Genomic DNA, 22,360 nt, shown 5'->3' with positions numbered 1-22,360 from the left:
TAAAATTACATGATTTAATTTTTTCAATAATATATATATATATGTGATTATAACATTTTCGTTTGAATTTTAATTTTGCAGATTGTCCGTGGAATTTGCTTATCTGTGGATACCAAGCCACCGGTATTCTGCGGATAATCGAAAACACACTGTACTTTTAAATCAATCGTGAATAAAATAAAATATAAAATTGAACTGATATTTTACACAAACCATGAACTTTATAAGTTTATTTAAATTTAAATATTAAGTATTCAACTTTTATTTTTTTTTTATCTATTATGATGGTATTCTAATAATTAAGATAACCATTAAAGAGATGCATTTTTTCATTCTTTGTATATTTTAATCATAATCATGTTGTTGAATATCATCGTATTATTTGAAATAACTTTTGTTTTATACAAATCTATAGAGTATGTCTATTGTCTGTTTATTCTATTAAAAAATAATCATATATTATTCAGGATTGTATTTAAAAATACTCCTGAATTGGAAATTAAAGACTTCGCTTAATTTTATGTATAGTAATTCTACCCTATTTATAATTGATTTCATTTACTCGTTTTTTATATGTTAATCATATGGATCATGCAATTATTTATATATACACGATTGTTTTTATGGTAGGTAATTCTGTATATTTATTAGTAAGCAACAACTGTAGTTATACAGAGTTGAGTATCATTCACAATTTTGTATTGCGATGTATGACTACGTGGCAAATAATTATATAAATAAATTAATCAACTGCCATGTGTACATAAATGTTACACCAATTAATTAAATATTTTATTTTCACGAGAAATACTTTGTTATTAGCTGATTATATATTTAAACAGCTTAAATTTATTTGGAATGCATTACATAATTAATTAATATTGTTTTATAGTAACTGTTAGACATACGAAATATAGATAACTATAATGGTAGTTTTTCAAGGTTTATTCAAATATACTGTTAGTGGTAGTATACTAATATAAATATATATTTTTTTAATAGTATTGAGTTTGAGTAGTTTTAAGCCAAGTTCGATTGGAGTATTCAACCTTTATGTTATACAAATAAAATATAAGTACTTTATAATATAAATTCATAACTCTGATCCTGTTCAGTACAAACGTATAATATGAGTTAATCATTATAAAAAAAATTAATTATACATTTTATTCAAATTATTAAGGGAATATATATATATATATATATATATATATTATATAATATATTATCTGAGTATAGAATACACGTATACTAGTATGCTATTACATCATATATCACATTATAAAACGTAGGAATTTACAATGAAAAAAAAAATTATTGTCATAATTTATTGCCTAACTAATGGTAAATTTCAGGAAATTCGTCCTTTATTAGTTCTATACTATGTATTATATTTCGATAAAAATATAATTTAAAAAATATACATATTATTATGCGTATTACGTATTTATAATCAAAATTAAGTAAATGAACTATTAACTTTATTTCATTTACATTACTGAAAAAAGATTACTTATGTCTTTACATACTCATTGAATTTCATAAATTTAGTATTGTTAAACGCTGGTATAGTATGTTGTTCTAAAAAAAGAATGCACTCGTATTGTTTATGATTTATGTGTTTACTGACTACCTGGGTGAATAATCACCAAGTTCTCCAAATTTTGAATAGTCCCGAAATATCGCATTTTTTAAAACTCATATCATAATAATAACGTAAGATATCTTATTGTCAAGCGATTCCAAATTCTATGACAGATAAGCATAGTCATTTTTAAAGAGATGGACTGTACTTAGGGAGAGAAATCTCGTGTCATCATTGTTAAAGAAAGAAAGATAAATACTCAAGGATATTATGGTTTAAAAGACACTATAACTTTATTTTTTCATTTAAAAATATTCGATTATGATGGTTTATCAAATATTTAGCGATATGAAAAAGTACATTGCATTAAACTTAACACAATGTCTTAAGATAATACTTTGAATTATCAAATTTTACGCTAATAATTCGATAATTCGATAAATGTATGAAAAGCACTAAAACAATGATAAAATAACTTAAAAATTCTAAAAAATATAAAATAAATAAAAAATAAAAACTTGAACTTTCAAGTATTTGTAAAATGAATGTAAATTTGTAAGTACGGTAGATTCTCGTTATGTTGAATCTCAAGAGGGACAGGAAAAAGTTCAAGATATCGAAAACTTTGAGGTATATAGTTTTATTAAAAAATTTTAAAAATAATAATACGAATTATACGAATGCTTAAAATATATAATACTTAAAATATTTAAATAATTGAAATGACTGAATAAATAATTTTTTAAAAAAAAATCTGTCATTAGAGAAGTTCGCTTAATATTACTTTTGTCTGACACGACGTCTTCCAAATTAGATAACGCAGAAAAATCCTTATCTTCTATACCTGTAGTAGTCTCAAATAAATTTCTTAATGTTTTTAAAGTATGTTTAGCTCGTTGAATTGTAACTTAAAAAGTGACTTCCTCCTCGTATTGTGGTTCAACATCACACTCGCTGGGATTTACGATGGTAAAAATATTATTTGTGTACTTGAGATAACGAAAAACGATTAATTTTATATCGAGTTATTGAGAACAAAACGAAAGTAAGTGTAATGGTAGTTACAAGGAGAATTCATTGTAGTTTGAGATAACGAAAAATTTGTATTTGGAATGCATTTTTCATCAGGACTCAAAAAAATATACTTGAAATCCAGACCTTTATTATAGTAATTCTACTTTAAAGTAACAAATTGTGTTTTAGCCATTATAGGTACGTTTGTTATCTTATTAAATTATAATTATTTTATGTATTATTGTTTTTTCTATAACAGTTCTACATAGCGAAGCACCAAGATTGCCTAAACATCACGCCGTGTTACACAGTGTGATAATTACAAGAAACTATATTTATTATGTTTATTAATAATATGGGAATTCATGTACCTTGCTACAAAAATATCTTATATTCAATGATTATTTTTAATTTCTAGAATAATAATTTACTGAATTTAAATAATTTAACAACCTAAGTGTACTTTGTGATATTTGCCATTTTATACTTTTGTTGGTAGTTTTTATTATTACATAAATGAAAACTACGTACATATATAAAAACTATTTATTTGTACTTCGTGTTATGTTATTTGATTTAAAGAATTGTTTCATGGCTCTATAAAAACACACAATCAACACTGAGCAATGGCTCTAAAAAAAATAAAAGTCGTTGTAAAATAATATACGAATATTTAATTAAAAATATTAAGTTTTAATATATAATATTTATTTATACGAAACATATTAAAATAAGTAAAACATTTTTGTCGTTTTTATATATCTGTAAGTACCTAGATTAGAAAATATATATTGGGTAAATTTACTTATTTAATGCCATTTATAATAAAGCCTATTGTATCGATGTATTTTATTTTTAATAACAATATTTATATGTGGTTTTAAGTATCAGAAATGGGTTTTTTTTTTTAAATAGAGCTGATAAAATGAATATCTTAATATTCTTGTATATGTTTATGAAGTTTTAATTATGTTGATAATTGTAAATATTACAGTCAAGTCTAACTGTTTAAACAGCAGCTCACAGTAAATAATAATAATAAAAAAAATTAGTTCAGTAATTTTAATTAAAATTGTTTAATAATTGACTAACCTTTGAAAGTTCATAATGGAGTGTATTTAAGAAAAATAAATTATTAATTCTACAACATTATGAATAACTATAGTATCAATATTTGCACGTTTTTTTTTTCAAAAAATATTAAATTACAGACGAGGAAATATAATTTTAATATTATATGTGTTTTAAGACATCGTAAATATTTAAAATTTTTAATGAAAATGAAGAAGAAGGTTGCATAAAATAAATAAATATATTGTTTTTCATTGGTTTTAATTATAATCGGCAAAAGAAAACTAAATAATAATTAAAAAAAAGAAATTATATTTTAAGGCTAATTTGAAATGGATACTACTTAATGCTGTTAGTTAAGAATACAAACTGTATTAAAAAACGTTAACATGAGGTGCTAATTTATAATATAAACTATGATAGTTTTTATTACTCATGAATAATTGAAATTTCATAACTTTATATCTAAAAAATGTATTTAAATTTTCCACGTTTAATATAATATCTTGTATTCGTTTATATAAGTTTTATAAATGACGTTAATTGGTTTATTTTATCAATAATTACTATGCATTAAAAAAAGAGATGTATTTCGCTCATAAAACTGTATTAATTTGATCTATTTAAATTATATCAAAATTTCATTATTTTCCATAAGCTAATAACGATTTATTGACATCACATAACCGTGGTAATGACCATACTGAGTAATGACTCATACTTATTAATTTTCATATATAATGTATTTGGCATGTCACATCAACATATTTGTATATTTATATAATTACGTGATGAATAAATTATGTTTAAATAATTACAGTTACAATTTTAATGATATTCAAATATTCTCGATCATTTTAAAACATCCATCATAGTATGATATTTTCTAAGACACATGCCACAATATTATCGCGTGCCTAGTATTTTAATTGTATATTATAATAGGTTATATACGTTGTATAAATAAAAATAATAAAAATATTAGACTACGATGTATGTGAATAATATTAAATATGTTTATAAAAATTGATTTATTATATTAAATTTAAATTACACTTTTTGAATAATGTATTAAAATTCCCGGTGAACACTCGTCCTATATTTTGTTCGGTGACTCATACGTCGTATATTCAATTTGACGCTTGTTATATTTTGTTACATCCGCGGTGAACCCAACCCATAACTTCATTACTACTTCATTACTATTTCTACATTACTGAATTGTTGAAATAAAGTTTATTTTAATAATTAGATTATTATCGGTATATTGTATTTATTTTTTTTTTAAAGTGTTTTAATGTTATGTGACATTTAATTTAAATAAAAAAAGGTCTAAGATTATTGTATTAAAGAGGACGATTATTATAAGGATTATTTAAAAAAAAAAAATACAATCTGTTTACTATTGTTAGTGTAGTTTAGTTTTGAAGGTAAATCAATTATGTCATAATAAATTGATCACAATTCATTCGTTTTTTCTTGCAATTAGCATTTATTTAATTTAGCATTTTATTGATTACAAAATATTCACTAAAAGAATGTTGATTCATCATAATCCATAGGTATTATATTAAGTGTCTGTAATATCAATTTCGAATAACAGCTTCTAAATAATTTGATTTTTTATAAAAATAAATAACCGTAAAATTATTTTCGTTAAAATTTAAAAAATATATCATTTATTTTATAAATTTAAAGGGAAGAGTGAATGAAATTATTGAAAATGATATTATTATTTTTAAAGTTTACATATTCATCAATAACTAATATGATAGATCGTAATGAATCGAAATTTACAAAATGCTGTTAAATTTTACAAACGCATGAAATGTGTATAGCTACTATACATTATGTGGTACTAAAGTCGAAGAAATATGTTTTGTTACGAATTTACGATGTGTATATTTTTGTTGCTCGATTACCTTAATTCGTTCTCGAGATATTTTGGTTTTATGTCACACCAATGACGGTGTTTCTGAAGCACTTACGGATCTTTATGTCTAAAATACGATCGATAAAACCAATTGAATGTGGTGAGCAACGCGGGAATGGTAGCACACCATTAGTGGAATGAGAATAAAATCCTATCCGTTTTGGAACGATATGACAATAATATCCACAGTCAATAGTACCCTCGGGGGATACGCGTTCGGTTCTACTTCCAACATATAGCATGTACGTGAGGTTTATTCAGATGAAAGAAAAACGGTAATTTGAAAGTACGCAAATAATAAAATGTAAATTTTTTTTATAAATAAAAACCAAAAATAAAATTATACCATTTGAAAATTATCCATATCTATACAAATACTATATTTGTATAATTAATCCACGATTGGATAGAGCTCGATAAATATTTACTTTTATTCTCAAATATATTATACATTTTAGGTACAATGTTTATACTTAGCTTATTATTTGTTATTGCTGTTGATTTATTTTGATATTGCTACACAATTTATTTATTTATTCATGAACAAATACGTTTATTTATTTATTCATTTTATGTCAAATGAGTTTATTGCAAGTATGCGATTATTCAAATACTTGACTTATCTGAATTTTATAATAGATATCGATCTTGTATTTTATCTTTAGTGGATAAAACATTTAATTAAAATGTGTATCAATAATACACATCATATTTATTATAATTGATTTATAATTGAAAAAGAATCAAATAAGTATTGAGACTGTTGACCGGAACACCAATCGTACATACTCCATGAGATCATTCATATTACATTTATATAAATAAATAATAATAATAATTATTATAAAGAAAGTTGTAAATTACTATCGTGAATAACTGATGTAGACACAATAAAATATATATAAAAAAAACGTAGTTGGGCAAAAAAGGGTTTACAGTTAATTAATTTAATATTTAATATTATTGTGAATAATATTTTATTTAATACACAGTGTAATGTTATTTGTAAAACAATTTTAATTCGAGTTACAATCTTGTGTATTTGATTACTATATTTCTTCTTATTTTTTATATTTACGTAGTATATGTTATTTAATATTAAAAGTATAAAAACAATTTATTAATACGTTTTGGAATTACATACCTACCTAATAATTTTTATAATATATACAATATACATACTAAAATTATGTATAAGTATAGTTCAACTGATGTTGTTTCCACAATATTTTAGTATAATATAATAATAAAAAGAAGTTTATAAGCAAACATAAACATATAACTGTTTTATTCAGAATATTTATTGAATTTTGATTTAAAATATTAAAATTTGAAAATTATGATTCGTATCCATCGAATGAAAATGTATAGTAATTTACAATTAATTAAGATCGAATATTGTAATTATTTTATGATTGATATTACATATAGTTGTAAGTATAGAACATAAAAGTGCGTATTAACATATCTACTAATTATAAGTCTATACTTGTAAATATCGTACAAATTACAAAATGTATAATATGTATTATGCATCATAGCGTTAATTTCATAGAATATTTGTGGTTTTCATGGCGACAGATAGAGATTAATTAATTTATGTTTTAACCATAACAGTATTCAAAACATACTAATATGTTGATGGTACTTTCATATGAATTCATTAATAATTTTATATAACTTGAATATACTTTTAAATTCCAAAATAATATAGTCTACAGTATACAAATACCATTAAAAAATTGATTATTTTTTTAATTAATATAATAATTTACAATTATTCTTTACTATAAATAAACAGAATCTAATAACGTTTAGATTATGAGTGAACCCAAGGGTCGATCGCTTTTACAATGTACAATTGTTGGATGCAATACCTTCATTTAAATACAAATTAACACATATTATACTATTTGTAACATAACTATATATATTTCTAACCTAACTCTGTATATAAGCAAATAAAAAATATTATATCTTAGAGAGCTAAAATAAAATTCACATTTGTTCCATTTTATACCTACCTATAGGGGTTGAAATAATAAGCTTAAAACACGCCCTTCAAATCTTAAGAAATATATTTATATACATTTTATTGAAATCGTAATTTTTGAAATTAGCGTCTTCAAACACACAAACGCTCAGCTTTATAATATTAGTATAAATAAATAAAAATGATGGTATCTAACAATAATCTTTTATAATATTATTACAATAGTTATAAGTCTAATTTATTTTATAATGAAACTAAACTCGTATATCATAACTCACGGCTCACGAGCAACTATACATTCAAAATTCCCTTATAAGTACCACGCAATTAAGTTTTGGAATTCTCGTCAACTGAAGTATATATATATATTTATACAATATACATTGTACAATGTGCATATTTTGTTGAGGAAAATTCTATGCCTTTTAGTCAAATGTCCAGATTAAATATGGCTCGATATTTCACACTATAATGTATGAATCCCTGTTGTTAAATTTTCAATTTGTATGTGACCTTATGCAATAAAATAAAATATTTATAGAACATTGAAATCCATAAATTTCATTTCTTAATTATATACACTTGAATATTAAATATAGTAAATAAATACACATAGCATTAAAACAACAACAATAATGTAAACGAAAGTATAATTATTTTTTGTCGACTTGGTCTAATTAGTTGAATTTAATAAATTAAAGTTGAAACAAATCAAGTTATTAATAAAAAAAATGTATTGTATTCTAAATATAAGTCTTAGTATATAATTAACAATAAACTTATTTTTAAATAAAATTGTTTTATTTTAAAGTTAATAATACCAAGTGGCTATTGGCTTTAATTATAATGAAAACATTTATTGTAATAATAAATATTCATTAAAAGTGTAGTTGAACATTGTTATTTTGTATTAAATGTATTTTTTCTAATATTATTTTGTATAAATTTCCATAGATAGCACTAATAAGCAGATTTAATTTGTTTTGATTGATAATATGATTAATTCAAGTTTGTTGTATCCAAAAAGTCAGTTAAAAAAAAAAAATAAGGAAATATATATATAAAATCAAATCATAGTTTGACACCGATTCGTAAGGTACATAAAACTGAATAATTGAATGCAGGTACGGTATAAAGCTTATGAGTATGGGCATGATCAGGAGCAAGAGTAACAGTAGAAGAAGCGTATATCGTCAAGTGTAACAATTAATTACGTTTGTAGTGTATACGGAACTTTGGGATTGACAAATTCCATTAATATTTTTGGGGTAGAAGACTGGATGTTACAGGGAGACAGACATTGAGAGATAAAGACAGTGAGCAACATTGGACGAGTGAAAGAGAGAGATCGAATGAGTACGCTCTACAGTAGTGTGTCGTGGTGCTGGTGATGCTGCCGCACGATTTATATTCCGCACGCCCTTAAAATTTGATTAATGAAATATATTACTCCATCCCTGTTTCGCTTTTGGCCTCATACAACCCTTGCCACACTACCACTTCCTCTAAAAAGACCCCGTCTCGGCTAACTCGATCACTATTCTCGTGTTCCATATCTATTTGAACAACAATGGATTTCGGCATGTTGTGGGATTATGACGAGGCAAAAGTAGCAGCAGGAGAACTGCAGGTGTATTACTACACCTTTGCTGAAGTATCTCATTGTAATTTAAGCTTTCATAGTTTTTTATCTTTAAAACTTTATTCTGTTTATAGCGTTTATTAGATTAGTGAAAATAGTTTTTTAATGTTGTTAGGTTTTTTAATAATATACATAAAAAAAAAAATTATAATAAATTTTAAAGTACGCTGAAATTCTAAATTCTTTGTGAGTTGGGAAAAATGGTTTTTAGGAAGATGGATACCCCCATGTAGTGCATATTTTACAAGAAGCCTACCTAATGTATTAGATATTAAATTTACTAGATACCAGAGTTATAATATGGTTGTTGTAACTAGAACGTACACAATTTCTTGGATGGGGGTTGGTTATTAATGGATTTTATGCGACCAAATCATTAAAAATGAAGTTATTATATTATTATTTATTTATTGGTACCTATAGCGCTCCTTGATTTACATTTTTTTCTAGTGTCAAGATTTAATTATAAAGAAGTTGTTGTTATTAAAGACAGGTTATAAATAAAAAAATTGATTGGATGGGTTTTATGTTACGTTGGAAATCATATTTTATATTTCTGAATGTAAAGCGATATATGATAGTGAATCATTTTTATTTTATTTATTGTAACAGTGATTATAATTTTCTTGTACCATACTACAAATTTATCACATGTTCATATTTTAATTTGTTAGTGTTAGATTGAAGGATTTTAATCATCACTAACTAGTAACTAACCTCTTATTTTAAGCAGTTATCTCATTGATACTATTATAAAAGTAATTGTAGTCATTTATTGCGTAAATTATATATTACTTAAGAGATTTTATTGCGATAACAAGTTCACTGTGTTCATATTTTAATTCCATGTTAACAGATTAGTTATCACGATTTCCAGGTGCCTCAAAATCTTTTTAAAACAAAGAAATCCGATTATTTCATAAATAGCTATATTTATAGGTATTTTGTTTTTCTATTAGTATTTTATGCTTTATAATTTGAACGACGAAACTCGTAGAAGTCATATGAATAAACCATTTCATTTTCTTTGACATTATAAAACGAGAGTGTGATTTGGATGCATTCTGTAGACAAAAATTTTTACGGAAGGATGGTTTTTAAGATGTTTATCTTCCCGATGGTTTGCGTTTATCACAAGATAGCGACGATAAGCAGGCTGAACATGTGTGCCACGGCTATATATCATCTGTGACAGTAATTTTTAAGTAAGTTACCAAATTTGAGCTGAAGACGCTACTGTATCCCGACAAGACAACATTATATAGGTGAAATTCAATTTGTTTTTTTATAAAAGATGGATAAAATTAAAAAAAAAAAAAAAAATTGAGAATAGAAAAAAATAGTTTGTTGTTAGTACCTACAATGTTTCATTACCAAAAGTTACAACTGAACTGATAATTATTAAGTTTAAAATATTTATCAAAAACATAACAATAAAATAAAACTATCATTACTTTTATAACTGTAATTACGATGCACATCAATCAATATAAGTTTTCAATTTTATAAAAATATATTGATGTCAGTGTGAAATATAATTAGTTATTACGTATAGTTATTGAATTCTACAATAAATACATAAATATATATCATTGATTGACATCCATCTTATTATTTCGTTATAAGATTGATGGCATACTTTGATTTAAAAACTATAGTGTTTTTTTGACGCTCATTACTTAAAGAAAGTTTGTAGATGATTAAATACAATAATGAATAAGTTTGATAATACATAAAACTAATGTGTTGTATTTATAGAATATAAATTAATATAATTCCCAAATTAAAATAACTTGAAACTTTTAGTAGGCTATAGTACGGTCAGAGTTACAAGAAGAGTTAGTAGGTACCTAAATATAATATTATGTTGTATTAGTTATTTTAAGTAATATACAATACAAACACCAATGGTGTTTTATAAGCTAAAACTATTAATAGTTGTGTTTGAATATAATACGAGTACATAATATCAACAATAATTACAAGAATTTTAACATAAATAGCAGGAAAAATACAATTTGGATTAGGCATTTAAGTTATAACTTATAACTATTGATGATAGGGCCGTGGGCAAGGGTCATTTAAATTTTGAATAATCATTAAAAATAATTAATTTGAATATTTTTTATTAAAACAATAGCATACTAAGAAAACTGTTTTAAAAGTTTGAATAGTTTCAAAGAATTAACTAAAACTTCCCTGCTCTGAATTTTTAGTTATTATTTTTTTTTACTTTTTTTTTATGTGATCTTCTTACTGTGTATTATTTATGTTTTATACAAATTTCAAATATTATTATTATTAATAATAAAGTAATAATGATAATTAGGTTAATAATTAATAATAAGGTTTTTATAAAAAATTATATTTATGTTTTATTTAACGCTCGATAATTCTTTTTAAATTTGGAGTTAAGTAATGAATAATACATTCATTACTAATACATTGTAAAATATGAGTGTTTTTCTAAAAATAATTATTTTACTTCTGTCTTTACATTTGCATAGCAGTAAAAATGGTTCAATTTTCAACATTATGGGTGGTTTCTTGTAGAAAATTATATGTAATAATAATAATATGTAATATATAATTTTTACTTTAGAGTTATAGAGCTTAAAGTACAAATTCCCAGTAATTAAAAAATGAAAAAACTAAAAACAATTATGAAGAAACAAGAGTGTACAATGGCAAAATTGATTTTTTTTTATTCTTTAGTGACTTATAATTAAATTACGAATAAATAAATTCCATAAGAATATATAGGTAAATACTTGAAATTGTCATGAAATATTTAAAATAGTACTTTCTAGACGTGATACAATTTTCAATGTATTTTAGCATTTTTAAGCTGTTTATAGATATTTGACATTTTTAGTATTTAATATTCTGATCTGACAGAATTAACTACGAATCGTTTTTCATATAATGGTTTATCATTGAATTCAAGTTTAACACATAGATTACTATGACTTAATCAATGAAGATATACAACATTAAAACCATAACTAAAACATTGAAAATAAGGTTCCTTATAATTTTTTCATACAGAGTTTATTTAAAAATATCGAAACTATATAGCTTGATTTTAATTTTTTATAACTTAGACTTGAAAATGAAGAAAATATTCTTCATAAGATTTTATTACTGGTATTTAAAATAAAGGTTTATCGTAAAGCTCTAAAGATCATATTCCATATTTTAATCTAAAACGTGCTAAACATCATTACGATAAGTTTCATCAATATTGAGATAAAAGAAATTCATATTTAATCGTATTCAAAATTGTAAAATTTTACAGTTATAGGTAATTACTAATTATTCTATAGTTATATAAATGTTAATAAACATTTAGTTATTCTACAGGTTTCTAACTATAGGTTGACAGAACACTACTAACATTAAATTATCATATATTTTTATTGCTTATTTATTGATTAAAAGCGATAAAGTGAAACAAATTACACATCAAATTTTGAAATAGGTATATGCTTCATATTTTTTTACTTAATATGCAAAATCACAATACTTAATTATTTTTGTTTAATTGTCTGTGCATAAAGATTTATGTTTCAAGCATAATGTAACAATTGTGTTTAAAAAGTTGATCAAGTTAGATATTTTTTTTATTTCGTTAAGTTATAATGGACAAACGTTAGTCAAGTTTAAACTCAAAAGTTATCTTACTATTTTGAATAATTTTAATAGAAAAAAAAAATTTAATTAAAAACCAGTCACTTTAATTAATTTTATTCGAGCTAAATATTTACAATCTATGTCAACTAACCAAAAACAAATTTTATAAAATTATGTATATAATACAACATAAAGAAATATTAAAAATAATATACTAGTATAAAAGTAATTTAGCATCAACACATTATTTTTTGTATTTTTACATTTAAATGGATGGATACAATTTTTTCGTTAGATATTCGATTAGGCTATTAGATATTGAATGCTTTATAATACATAGTGAGTTAGTCCTTCTGCTATATTAGTGATTAATTTTAGTTTCGATTGTATTATATGCTTATGCAAATGTTTATCTATTTTTTATTTATGCTATTTTTCTAACCGATTAGAAAATCAATGCCAAAATATTATCTTTTAAACTTTAATAAATTAATTTTATTATTTATTATTTTTTAACTTAGAAACTAAAGAAGTTATAAAAATATCAAAGTGTACTCGTTCATTTTTTTTTTTTTTTTAATCTAACTTAAAGAGTTACACAACTTCATTAATTTTCCTCAGCCTTGAATGTTTCTATATGTTGTCAGTTAATTTTAGCTCAAACATTTTTCAAAATCCACTAGTCACGCACTCTCAAAAACAATTCTATACTACATTACAATACAATATATTCATAGAAAAAAGCATTACCGGTACATGTAGGTATTCGATGCGACCACGTGGAATCCGCCAAACACTCAATAGAATTGACACCAGACATTTGGAAGCCCCAAGCGCATTTGAACGCTGCTCGTTTGCCGTACGTGTCGTTGTACTCAACCATGATCAACCTTGAATCATCGACGGTGATTGGCGGGCACTTAACCATGATGCAATCCGGTGGTGAATTTGACCAGTCTCCTGTATTTAAAAAGTATAATAATTATTATTCATTTTTACAGTGAAGTATTTTACAAACATTTTTAATGTTCAATCAGTTTGGAAAACCGAATATTTGATTTAAATAATATGTACTTGGGTAGTTATATTTTTTTTCCCAATTTCCGACTGAATTCTTGTGGATTTAATTTTATTCAACACATAAAAAAGTTTCTGGAATTTACGAATGTCAAGGAATATACGTTAATTATTGTTGCTCTATCACGTTTTATTATTCAGCATTTTTTTCTTTTCGTCCCTTTATTTATTTATTTTTTTTTTATATATATACAACGTTACCGAAAAGATACATCCCATCAGATTTTTATGAGCTGTACACGAATTGCAAATAAAAGGGTGATAAATGTACATTTGAATCCGTCCCGCAGTTGCAGCTGTAGGAGAATTGTATGCCGCGAGGGGCCGCAGGGTAAAACCACGATTTGATCGACGCTTCTGCAATGCGTTTTATTTTGCCCTGTCAAATTCCAAAGTTTCTTCCACCACCGTGACCCTGCGGGGTTTCTTTTATTCCCCCTTTCATTTCTGGGAAAGATGGTGTGGGTAGTCATCGAAAGGAGGACTAGTGGTGAATAAAGAAGAGAAAACCGATAGACGCGCGCTTTTCAGTGGTAACTGCACTCGATCAATCATTCACACGGCCCAAGCTCCGCGGCATAAACTCCCTGTAAAGTTAAGTGGATTTGTGTTCGGTATGCCTGTATTATACCATTAAGTACCATTCAATCACCGAGCACACGTGTCGATACTATTATTAAACCAAACGTTTACCCGAACCCCCAGGACCCGCACGTTGTGATGGTTTGCTGTCTATCATAGCCCAGCGATGTTATTGCTATAAATGGTACCTACTCACTCAGTCATATTTTTAACTTCCCTGTCCGTATTTGCGATTTTAATCCACGGACACGTTTTCATTGTTATACAATAGTAACACTGTGAAAAATATCGACACTCCATAATATATGTATTATTTAAGTATAATATTTTATGTATTTTATATTTTTAAAAATAAATTACAAAAATGTTGTATGCATTAAAAACTGCGTATTTGTAATAATTATAAAATTTTTGAATTTTATGATTTGTTTGTAAAAATTTTAAATAAAAAATAAATTATATTATATTATTATAAAAATTATAAAATGTGTCAAAGATATTTCAAATATGTCTATATAGGTATATTAATCAAAAATGAAAACGTTTATGGAAAAGTTATATGGTATGTAAAATAATATATATAAACTTCTAATATTTATTTTTTAGTTTTAAATTATTTTAAATAAAATACATATCGTATAGGAATAAATAAATATAATTAATTTCTTTATATTTTTAATTATGAGCAATGTATATGCCATCGCTTTAACAAATATGTGTGTGTGTGTGTGTGTGTGTGTCTGTCTGTCTGACGTCTCCTTTAACCTTTATGAACAGTGAAAATGATTCAATTTTCAACTTTGACAGTGATTTTTGACGAAAAATTGGATATATTTGGTACTTTTGAGCGTTAAGAAATAAATAAAGTTACAGTACTTTTTAAAACAATATGGAAAAAATATGTTAAAATGGGAATATTTACGCAAAACAGTTTATGGCAAATTTGATTCGATTTTTTCTGTTTAAATATAAGGGTAAATAGTCCTGTCGATTTAAAGTTTTAAGTTCTAATATTTACATGTTGAAGTTAAAATTCTAAATAAATTTGTCAAATCGCAAAAATTAAAAAATTATTTTATAGTTGAAAATTCATAAAATTTCTTTTTATTTACTTGCGTATTAAAATAAATATAACAATTTTAGTTATTTCAATATACTTAATTTAAAAAAATATTTATCACACAGACTATTTATGTTGTTCTCGTGTATTCTCCATATACGATACCACAAAACGTCTTAATTTATTTGAGTCAATTTACACCATTCTATTTGGTATTGACTTATATGTTAAAAACAGCTAGTGATGCTATATGAAATAATATTGAAATAATAGCAATATAATAAATACGATTAAAAATAACTGTATTCTTTATATGACATTAGTTTGAATTTTTAATATTTATTTGATTAGTGATAAATCAATAAAACACATGGTCGCAGTATTATACACATAACTAATAATATAAAAATGTAGATTTTTAAGTTTGTATAGGTTATAATGTATGTAAAATAACGAACCTAACGTTATTTAAAAAATTATGTCTAAAAATTGAATTATACACTAAGGGTATAGATATCCATATTGGTATTAATTAATTGGTTTTCAAAGTTCACATACTCAAAATTTGAATAACTAACGAATTCCAAGTATTAAGTGATTTCAATTTATTCTTATTACTATAAACCATCGTTTTTGCATGATAATTTTAAAAGTACATATTTAATACTTGAATTTTTCACGAGAAAACAATAAGGAGTATAGCTGGAATTAGGTATATAGTATAACTGCACTCAACATTTCAATGAATTAATTAATTTTACGAATTTCATACATATTTACTGTAAAAAAAAATTACATATATTCATATATGTTTTTTTGTGAAAATATAATCCTATTTTTTCAAAGTAAAAGAATACCTATTTAAGTAATGAGAAGTAACTGTCATAAACATAGTTTTTTGTAAATTTTATATATTTTTCTAATTAAAAATTATTTTGCATAGTTCTTGAAAATAAAGAGGTGCATTTTGGAGGCATGTTTCCCATGTGTAGACATTCACTGACTTAAAAAAATACCGCAATGTATTAGTTTTTAAATACCTATGTTTATTAAAATATAATATTTATACAAAAACTTAAAAAATGAAATTAATTTTATTAGATCTGACAACACGTTTTAGGTATATTTTTAATGTAAGGTTATAGTTTCCTTGGAATATCTAGGAATTATTTGAATTTTACTGGGTAATTAAGAAATATTTTGGACAGCCTCCCCTCCCTGAAAAATCACCCAAATTACGTCATCGTAAAAATATTACGGCTTTTTAGTTATTAGATATTTAAATGAAGAAAAACAATTTCAGTTATATAATATATATTATTGTGATTTAAAAATATTTTTCGTAGAGATTTGAAATTTGTATTTTATTATTTTTTTATATAATATATATAAAGTCTACTCAATTACATTTTTAAATCATTTAGAATAATTTTAGACCTTTAACTATTTATACCACTATAATCCATTTTACACCTTTCTAAGGTAAGACAGTATAATTTTTCCAATTGTTATAATAATAAATATATATTTATATACCTAATAATTAAATAATCAAAATATTATATACTTTATGATTATATTTCATAAAATATACTTAATTACTCAATGACGAGTGTACATTTGACACCTATACTAACTAGTACAGTAGAGAGGTTACTTACTTTCTCCTCTCTATTGTTTAATTAATAATTAATAGATTTTGGTATAATACAACGGTGGATAATTAATTAGTTAATTAGTTAATTAATTAGATCCGTAATATATAATATCTAAATAACTTTAATATTATATTTATTTTATTATACACTGTATAAAGCTAGATTACATCTTCCCCTAGCTTTATAATAGTTGTATAAATGATTGCATGTATGGTACACAGAGATTTCATAATCTCATGAAAGTTTAGTTCGCAAACTAATAATCAATTATACATAGCTGCATTCAAATTTTAGAGGCAATATTAAGTTCGTGTGTAACGTGTCTATAATAATAACGAAGTATCTTATTATTGAAAATTAACAATTATTAAACATCTATAGGTAAATCTAAGATTTAATATTTTCTTCTGTACATAATAATTATTATAAAGTTGTGACTTGCAATAATTAAATATTTACAATATCGATTGAACATTTTAATTAACATTAAATATTTTGAACGCTATAAATATTTAAAATAGTACTTTCTAAAATGTAATATATTTAATGGAAATTTAGTGTTAACAAATACATTGAGTACATTTTTTTTTTTTTAATCTAAAGTATGTAACTGAACACGAATACATGAATATTATTATAATAACATAATATACAACTATAAGCATGAGTTATATTTGGGTAGGTTACATAAGGACGTATCATATCATTAAATTGTTTATTTAAAACTGTTTTAAGCGGAGAAGAATCATTTGATATGTATTGTTTGTTAAAAACAAATTTTTTACTTATCTTGGAACAGAAATTTGTCTATAAAAAATATATTTATATATATTTTTTTTTGAATATTACTTGAAAAAATATTATATTATTATTGATTATGGTAATGTATAAATGTAGTTTACTATATCCATACACTAATGAATAACCTAGCTTTAATCCGCTTTAACCAAGGCTGTGAGTTTATTGATTTTGTATATCTATAAATTTCATTCTGAATTTAAAATAAGTGAGAATAAAACTCAAGAAATTTCTATTCTAAATATGAATTTTTATTTTACACATCATTTACGTCAGTGTATAATATTATAAATGCACATAACATTGTTTTTATATGTTTTTTGTATTACATATACTTAGTGTAAAAATGTAGATTTGGCATTTGATACCTATACCTATGTATAATATTTTTATATACATTTTAAATAATAAATATTTGTAATAATTTAAAATATTATGATAATTTTTCTCTTCATAAACTCTTTCAAAAAATAATTTGTTTTTTTATCTTTTTATTTTTCCAGGTATTCGTAACACATATTATGTTTAAATGTATTTTTAATATTTTACGCATATTTTACCTTCCAAACCATAAACGTTGTTTTGAATTTTATGTGAATAATTTATTTTATTAGTAACCACTGATACAAACTACATTCAGTATTAAATGTACGTGCTTGTTATAGAACACACATAATAATATTATTAGCTACTAAAGCTCTATATAATAGTGTAGCGTCGTATTGTCTTTACGTATTTTCCGCATGTACGAATGTAATAGTGTTTAATAATATACCATTTTGTCGTCAACGTATTGATAGAACGTAGTATAGTAAACTTTATAATCGTACAAGTTGTGTAATTTTCGAGGAAGTTTCAGCTACGTCGTAGATCTATAAAATCAGGTGTATAGTCGTTATCGCTGAGACAGTGACCTCGTTTGGCATATCGCTTAAACGATTTTGGTTAAAAAACTTAATATTTACTCCCATATTGTTTAAAATATAATATATGTATTAAGATGTAATATCGTTCACGGAATATCAATTTAGATTAAAAATATGTTTTATGACTATTGATTTTCAAAATGAATCAATAGTTCCTTATTTTAAGGAACAAGTAGGGTGTTTGAATATGGTGTTTTTATTTAGATTATTAGTTGTGTTAGATTTTTAACGAAAAGTGCACTTAATTCGTGACTCGTGAATTCGAATTTTTAGTTTTTAAGAAATGTTCATTTTTTCATGAATGATTCATTTATAAGTTTTACTTGTCGGTTATCTGAAAGAAGCGTTGACATCCGAGAAGTAAATAAATGTCGAGGGGTCGGTTCGGTAATAATTCGTATCGTTAACTGCGTGTCAACGTATATATCACTATTCACCAATAGAATATGGTTTTTTGATGACTCGTGCCAACCATTATTCACATTATTTACACATCTACAGAAGATGAAATATACAGTGACGTATAACGTATCCGAAACTTGACCATTGGGGGGGATTTTCAATACAGCTCAGATTGATACGGATAGATCTTGGTTGACGACATTTATTAGAATCACTTTAATTTTTCTTTTAAATAGCTACATGGTTTTTTAATTATATTTATAACGATTACAAAATATACATGTGTATATAACTATATAAATATAAATGAAAAAAAAAACAAATACCCAACTTCAAAGAAAGCGGGATTATCCATCCCTTCGAATACTTACGACACCGATGCACGTGTAGTGGGTCCATCGTCACACACACACAAATACTCAAAACTAACAAAAAAGCACCAAGTACACGAGTGCGCAGGTACGTGTGTGTGTTTGTGCGTGTGCACCATACGTGTGTATGTAACACACTATACACGAATTCGTCGTAAGGTATGCAAAACACGGAAAACCCATAACGGCCGCGTCGGCCTGGAAAAGGAGCAGCCTTCAGGGGCAGCAGCAGTAGAGAGGACTATATAGCGTTGTGCACGATTTATACAAACAAACACGTCGACGTTACGCGTATAATACATATGTATACGTATAATAAAGCGCGTGTGTTGGTCGCCTAAATAATAATAATATTTTATCACACACCTCCTCGCCCATATTATAACATTATTGCAAACAAAATCATTACCATACGAGAATGGTCGGTCGTTGACGTCGCAACGTATCGCACCGCACGTCGGGAAATCGAAGAATTTGTGTGGTCGGTCCGTTGTCCGGTTCGTAGGGTGAATAGTATAATAAATGCAGCCAATGCAGGTATATGCAGTTTATACGATGCAGTTATCTACTAATAGATAACCATGGTATGCGCGGCAGCCGGCAATAGAGGGTACTCCATACACTATAGTATACTACGCAAGGTTTATTAAAGTTTAGAGTAACTTTTTTTTATTTATGGTATTATAATATTATATTACTTGTATAATATTATTACTAGTTATAGGCACCATTTTCATATAATATGTATGCATAATATACGTTGTCAATACATTTTGTTTCAAAATCTTAATTGATACCAATCATATGCATTTTAACGTACAAAACTTAAGTTATTTACAATAACTTTAATCATACCGATAATATTGTTTCATTTTTCGAGCATAAATATAAATTAATGACTGAACAACTTAATTCACGGAAAATTAGTCAAAAAAAAACTAACATGGCTACCTAAAAAAAAAAATATTTAATCTTTAATTTCCTATAGTATAACGATAAGTTTACAATTTTTTTTTTTTTTTATGAAACTGAAAAACAAAATGAAAACAATAATCGAAATAAATAAATAAATTTTAGAATAATTAAACTATAGTAGTTGGTTTGCGAAAATTCAAATTTAATACATTTTTTTTATTAAAAATGGTACTTATTTATTCTAAAATTTTATGTTTTAGTTTGCTGGTACATACAAGTGCCTATTGGTGCCTCAGGTACTCGTTTTATAAATTTATAATGACGTATTTAAATCATACAATTAACATAATTCAAAAAACTTATTAATTTAATGTGCACCCAAATATTATTTACCAACTCATATATCCTATGCTGTTAGAATTTAAAATATATATTAATTACAAGATTAATGAGACTAGAAAATCCAGAAAGCGCCTCAGGTACTCAACATATAAATGTATAATGACGTATTTAAATCATACAATTAGTATAATTCAAAAAACTTATTTATTAAATGCGCACCCAAATATTATTTACTAACTCATAAGTGTGTTTTAAAAGTACAGTTTGAAATACATATTAATTACAGGAGTAATGAAGCTAGAAAATTAAAAAAGGTGGAATAAGGAGGGGGGGATAAAAAACAAGTACATATAACCAAAATCTCATTGGAATCTGGCGGATACAATTTTTTTGAAAACAATGTTTCAAATTATTACTAACTTTCCCTTCAATTATACTCTAATATATTATGAAAAACTAAACAATGAGACGATGATTGACAACAAGTAATAACTAAATCTAAAAAGTTTGACCTCATTTAAATAGTAATGATAGCGTAGTAATGAATTTTATTATTAATTTATCAAATTTATTAACTAAAAAAAAATATTTAGGAGATGTGTCAGTTAACCACCATGTAATATCTCCTGCAGGGAAACGCTAATAAGCTGAAGTTCGTATCAAATATATGTGTATACTAGGAATTAGTTTGTGCGCTACTAAATTAACACGTTGAGTGCCACGGTATTTATGATGGGTGTATAGTGAGTTTCCGCGCCAAAACTGAGCCGCGACGATGACGGTCGACTACGTGTCGACATCGGTTCTCTACGCCCGACTAAGTTGTTATTTAAAATTTAAATATTATTAAAACCATTGTTTTCAGTACAAATACATATTATTATACTATAAAGGTTATTTGTTTTATAGATAACCAATATAATAATAGTTTATAATAGTTTTGTCATCAAAATAACCTATCGAAATAAATATGTAATAAACGCTATGTAAAATGTAAATATAGAATGAGCCAGTCTGTGAACATAAATACAAACTAATATTATTTTTATCAGTCAATTAGTGAAACAAATAATATAATAGGTATTATAATATTATTAGAAATTGAACCGCCGCATGTACAACATTGCCATCACTGTCGCCGTCATTCGGGGAAAATAGTTATTAATAATCATCAAAAATAGCTACGCAAAATCCAAATATACCCATGAAATCACGAGATCCTACTGAATAACCACATATACAAATCAAAACTGTACGTCTATAACCGATGAAGTAATACACCCATAAAGATACACATAACATTTGTCGACTACGTGTCGACCGCGGTCCTGGAGACCCGACAACAGTTGTCGACTACG

The 22,360-nt window shown here is 25.0% G+C and overlaps 1 protein-coding gene across 1 annotated transcript in view; it reads right to left on the bottom strand.

The window, feature by feature from the left end:
• The window catches only part of LOC114128976 (locomotion-related protein Hikaru genki), a 121,314-nt gene that overhangs the window by 9,193 nt on the left and 89,761 nt on the right, over window positions 1-22,360 (bottom strand). The window contains exon 8 of the mRNA XM_027993592.2: window positions 13,622-13,831. Coding sequence (XP_027849393.2) covers window positions 13,622-13,831 — 210 coding nt within the window. The remainder of the gene's footprint in view (window positions 1-13,621; window positions 13,832-22,360) is intronic.

This window comes from Aphis gossypii, chromosome 3 (assembly GCF_020184175.1).
Source record: "Aphis gossypii isolate Hap1 chromosome 3, ASM2018417v2, whole genome shotgun sequence".
NCBI lineage: Eukaryota > Metazoa > Arthropoda > Insecta > Hemiptera > Aphididae > Aphis > Aphis gossypii.
The sequence above is the reverse complement of the archived record's forward strand: the minus strand, read 5'-3'. Positions and strand labels throughout refer to the sequence as shown.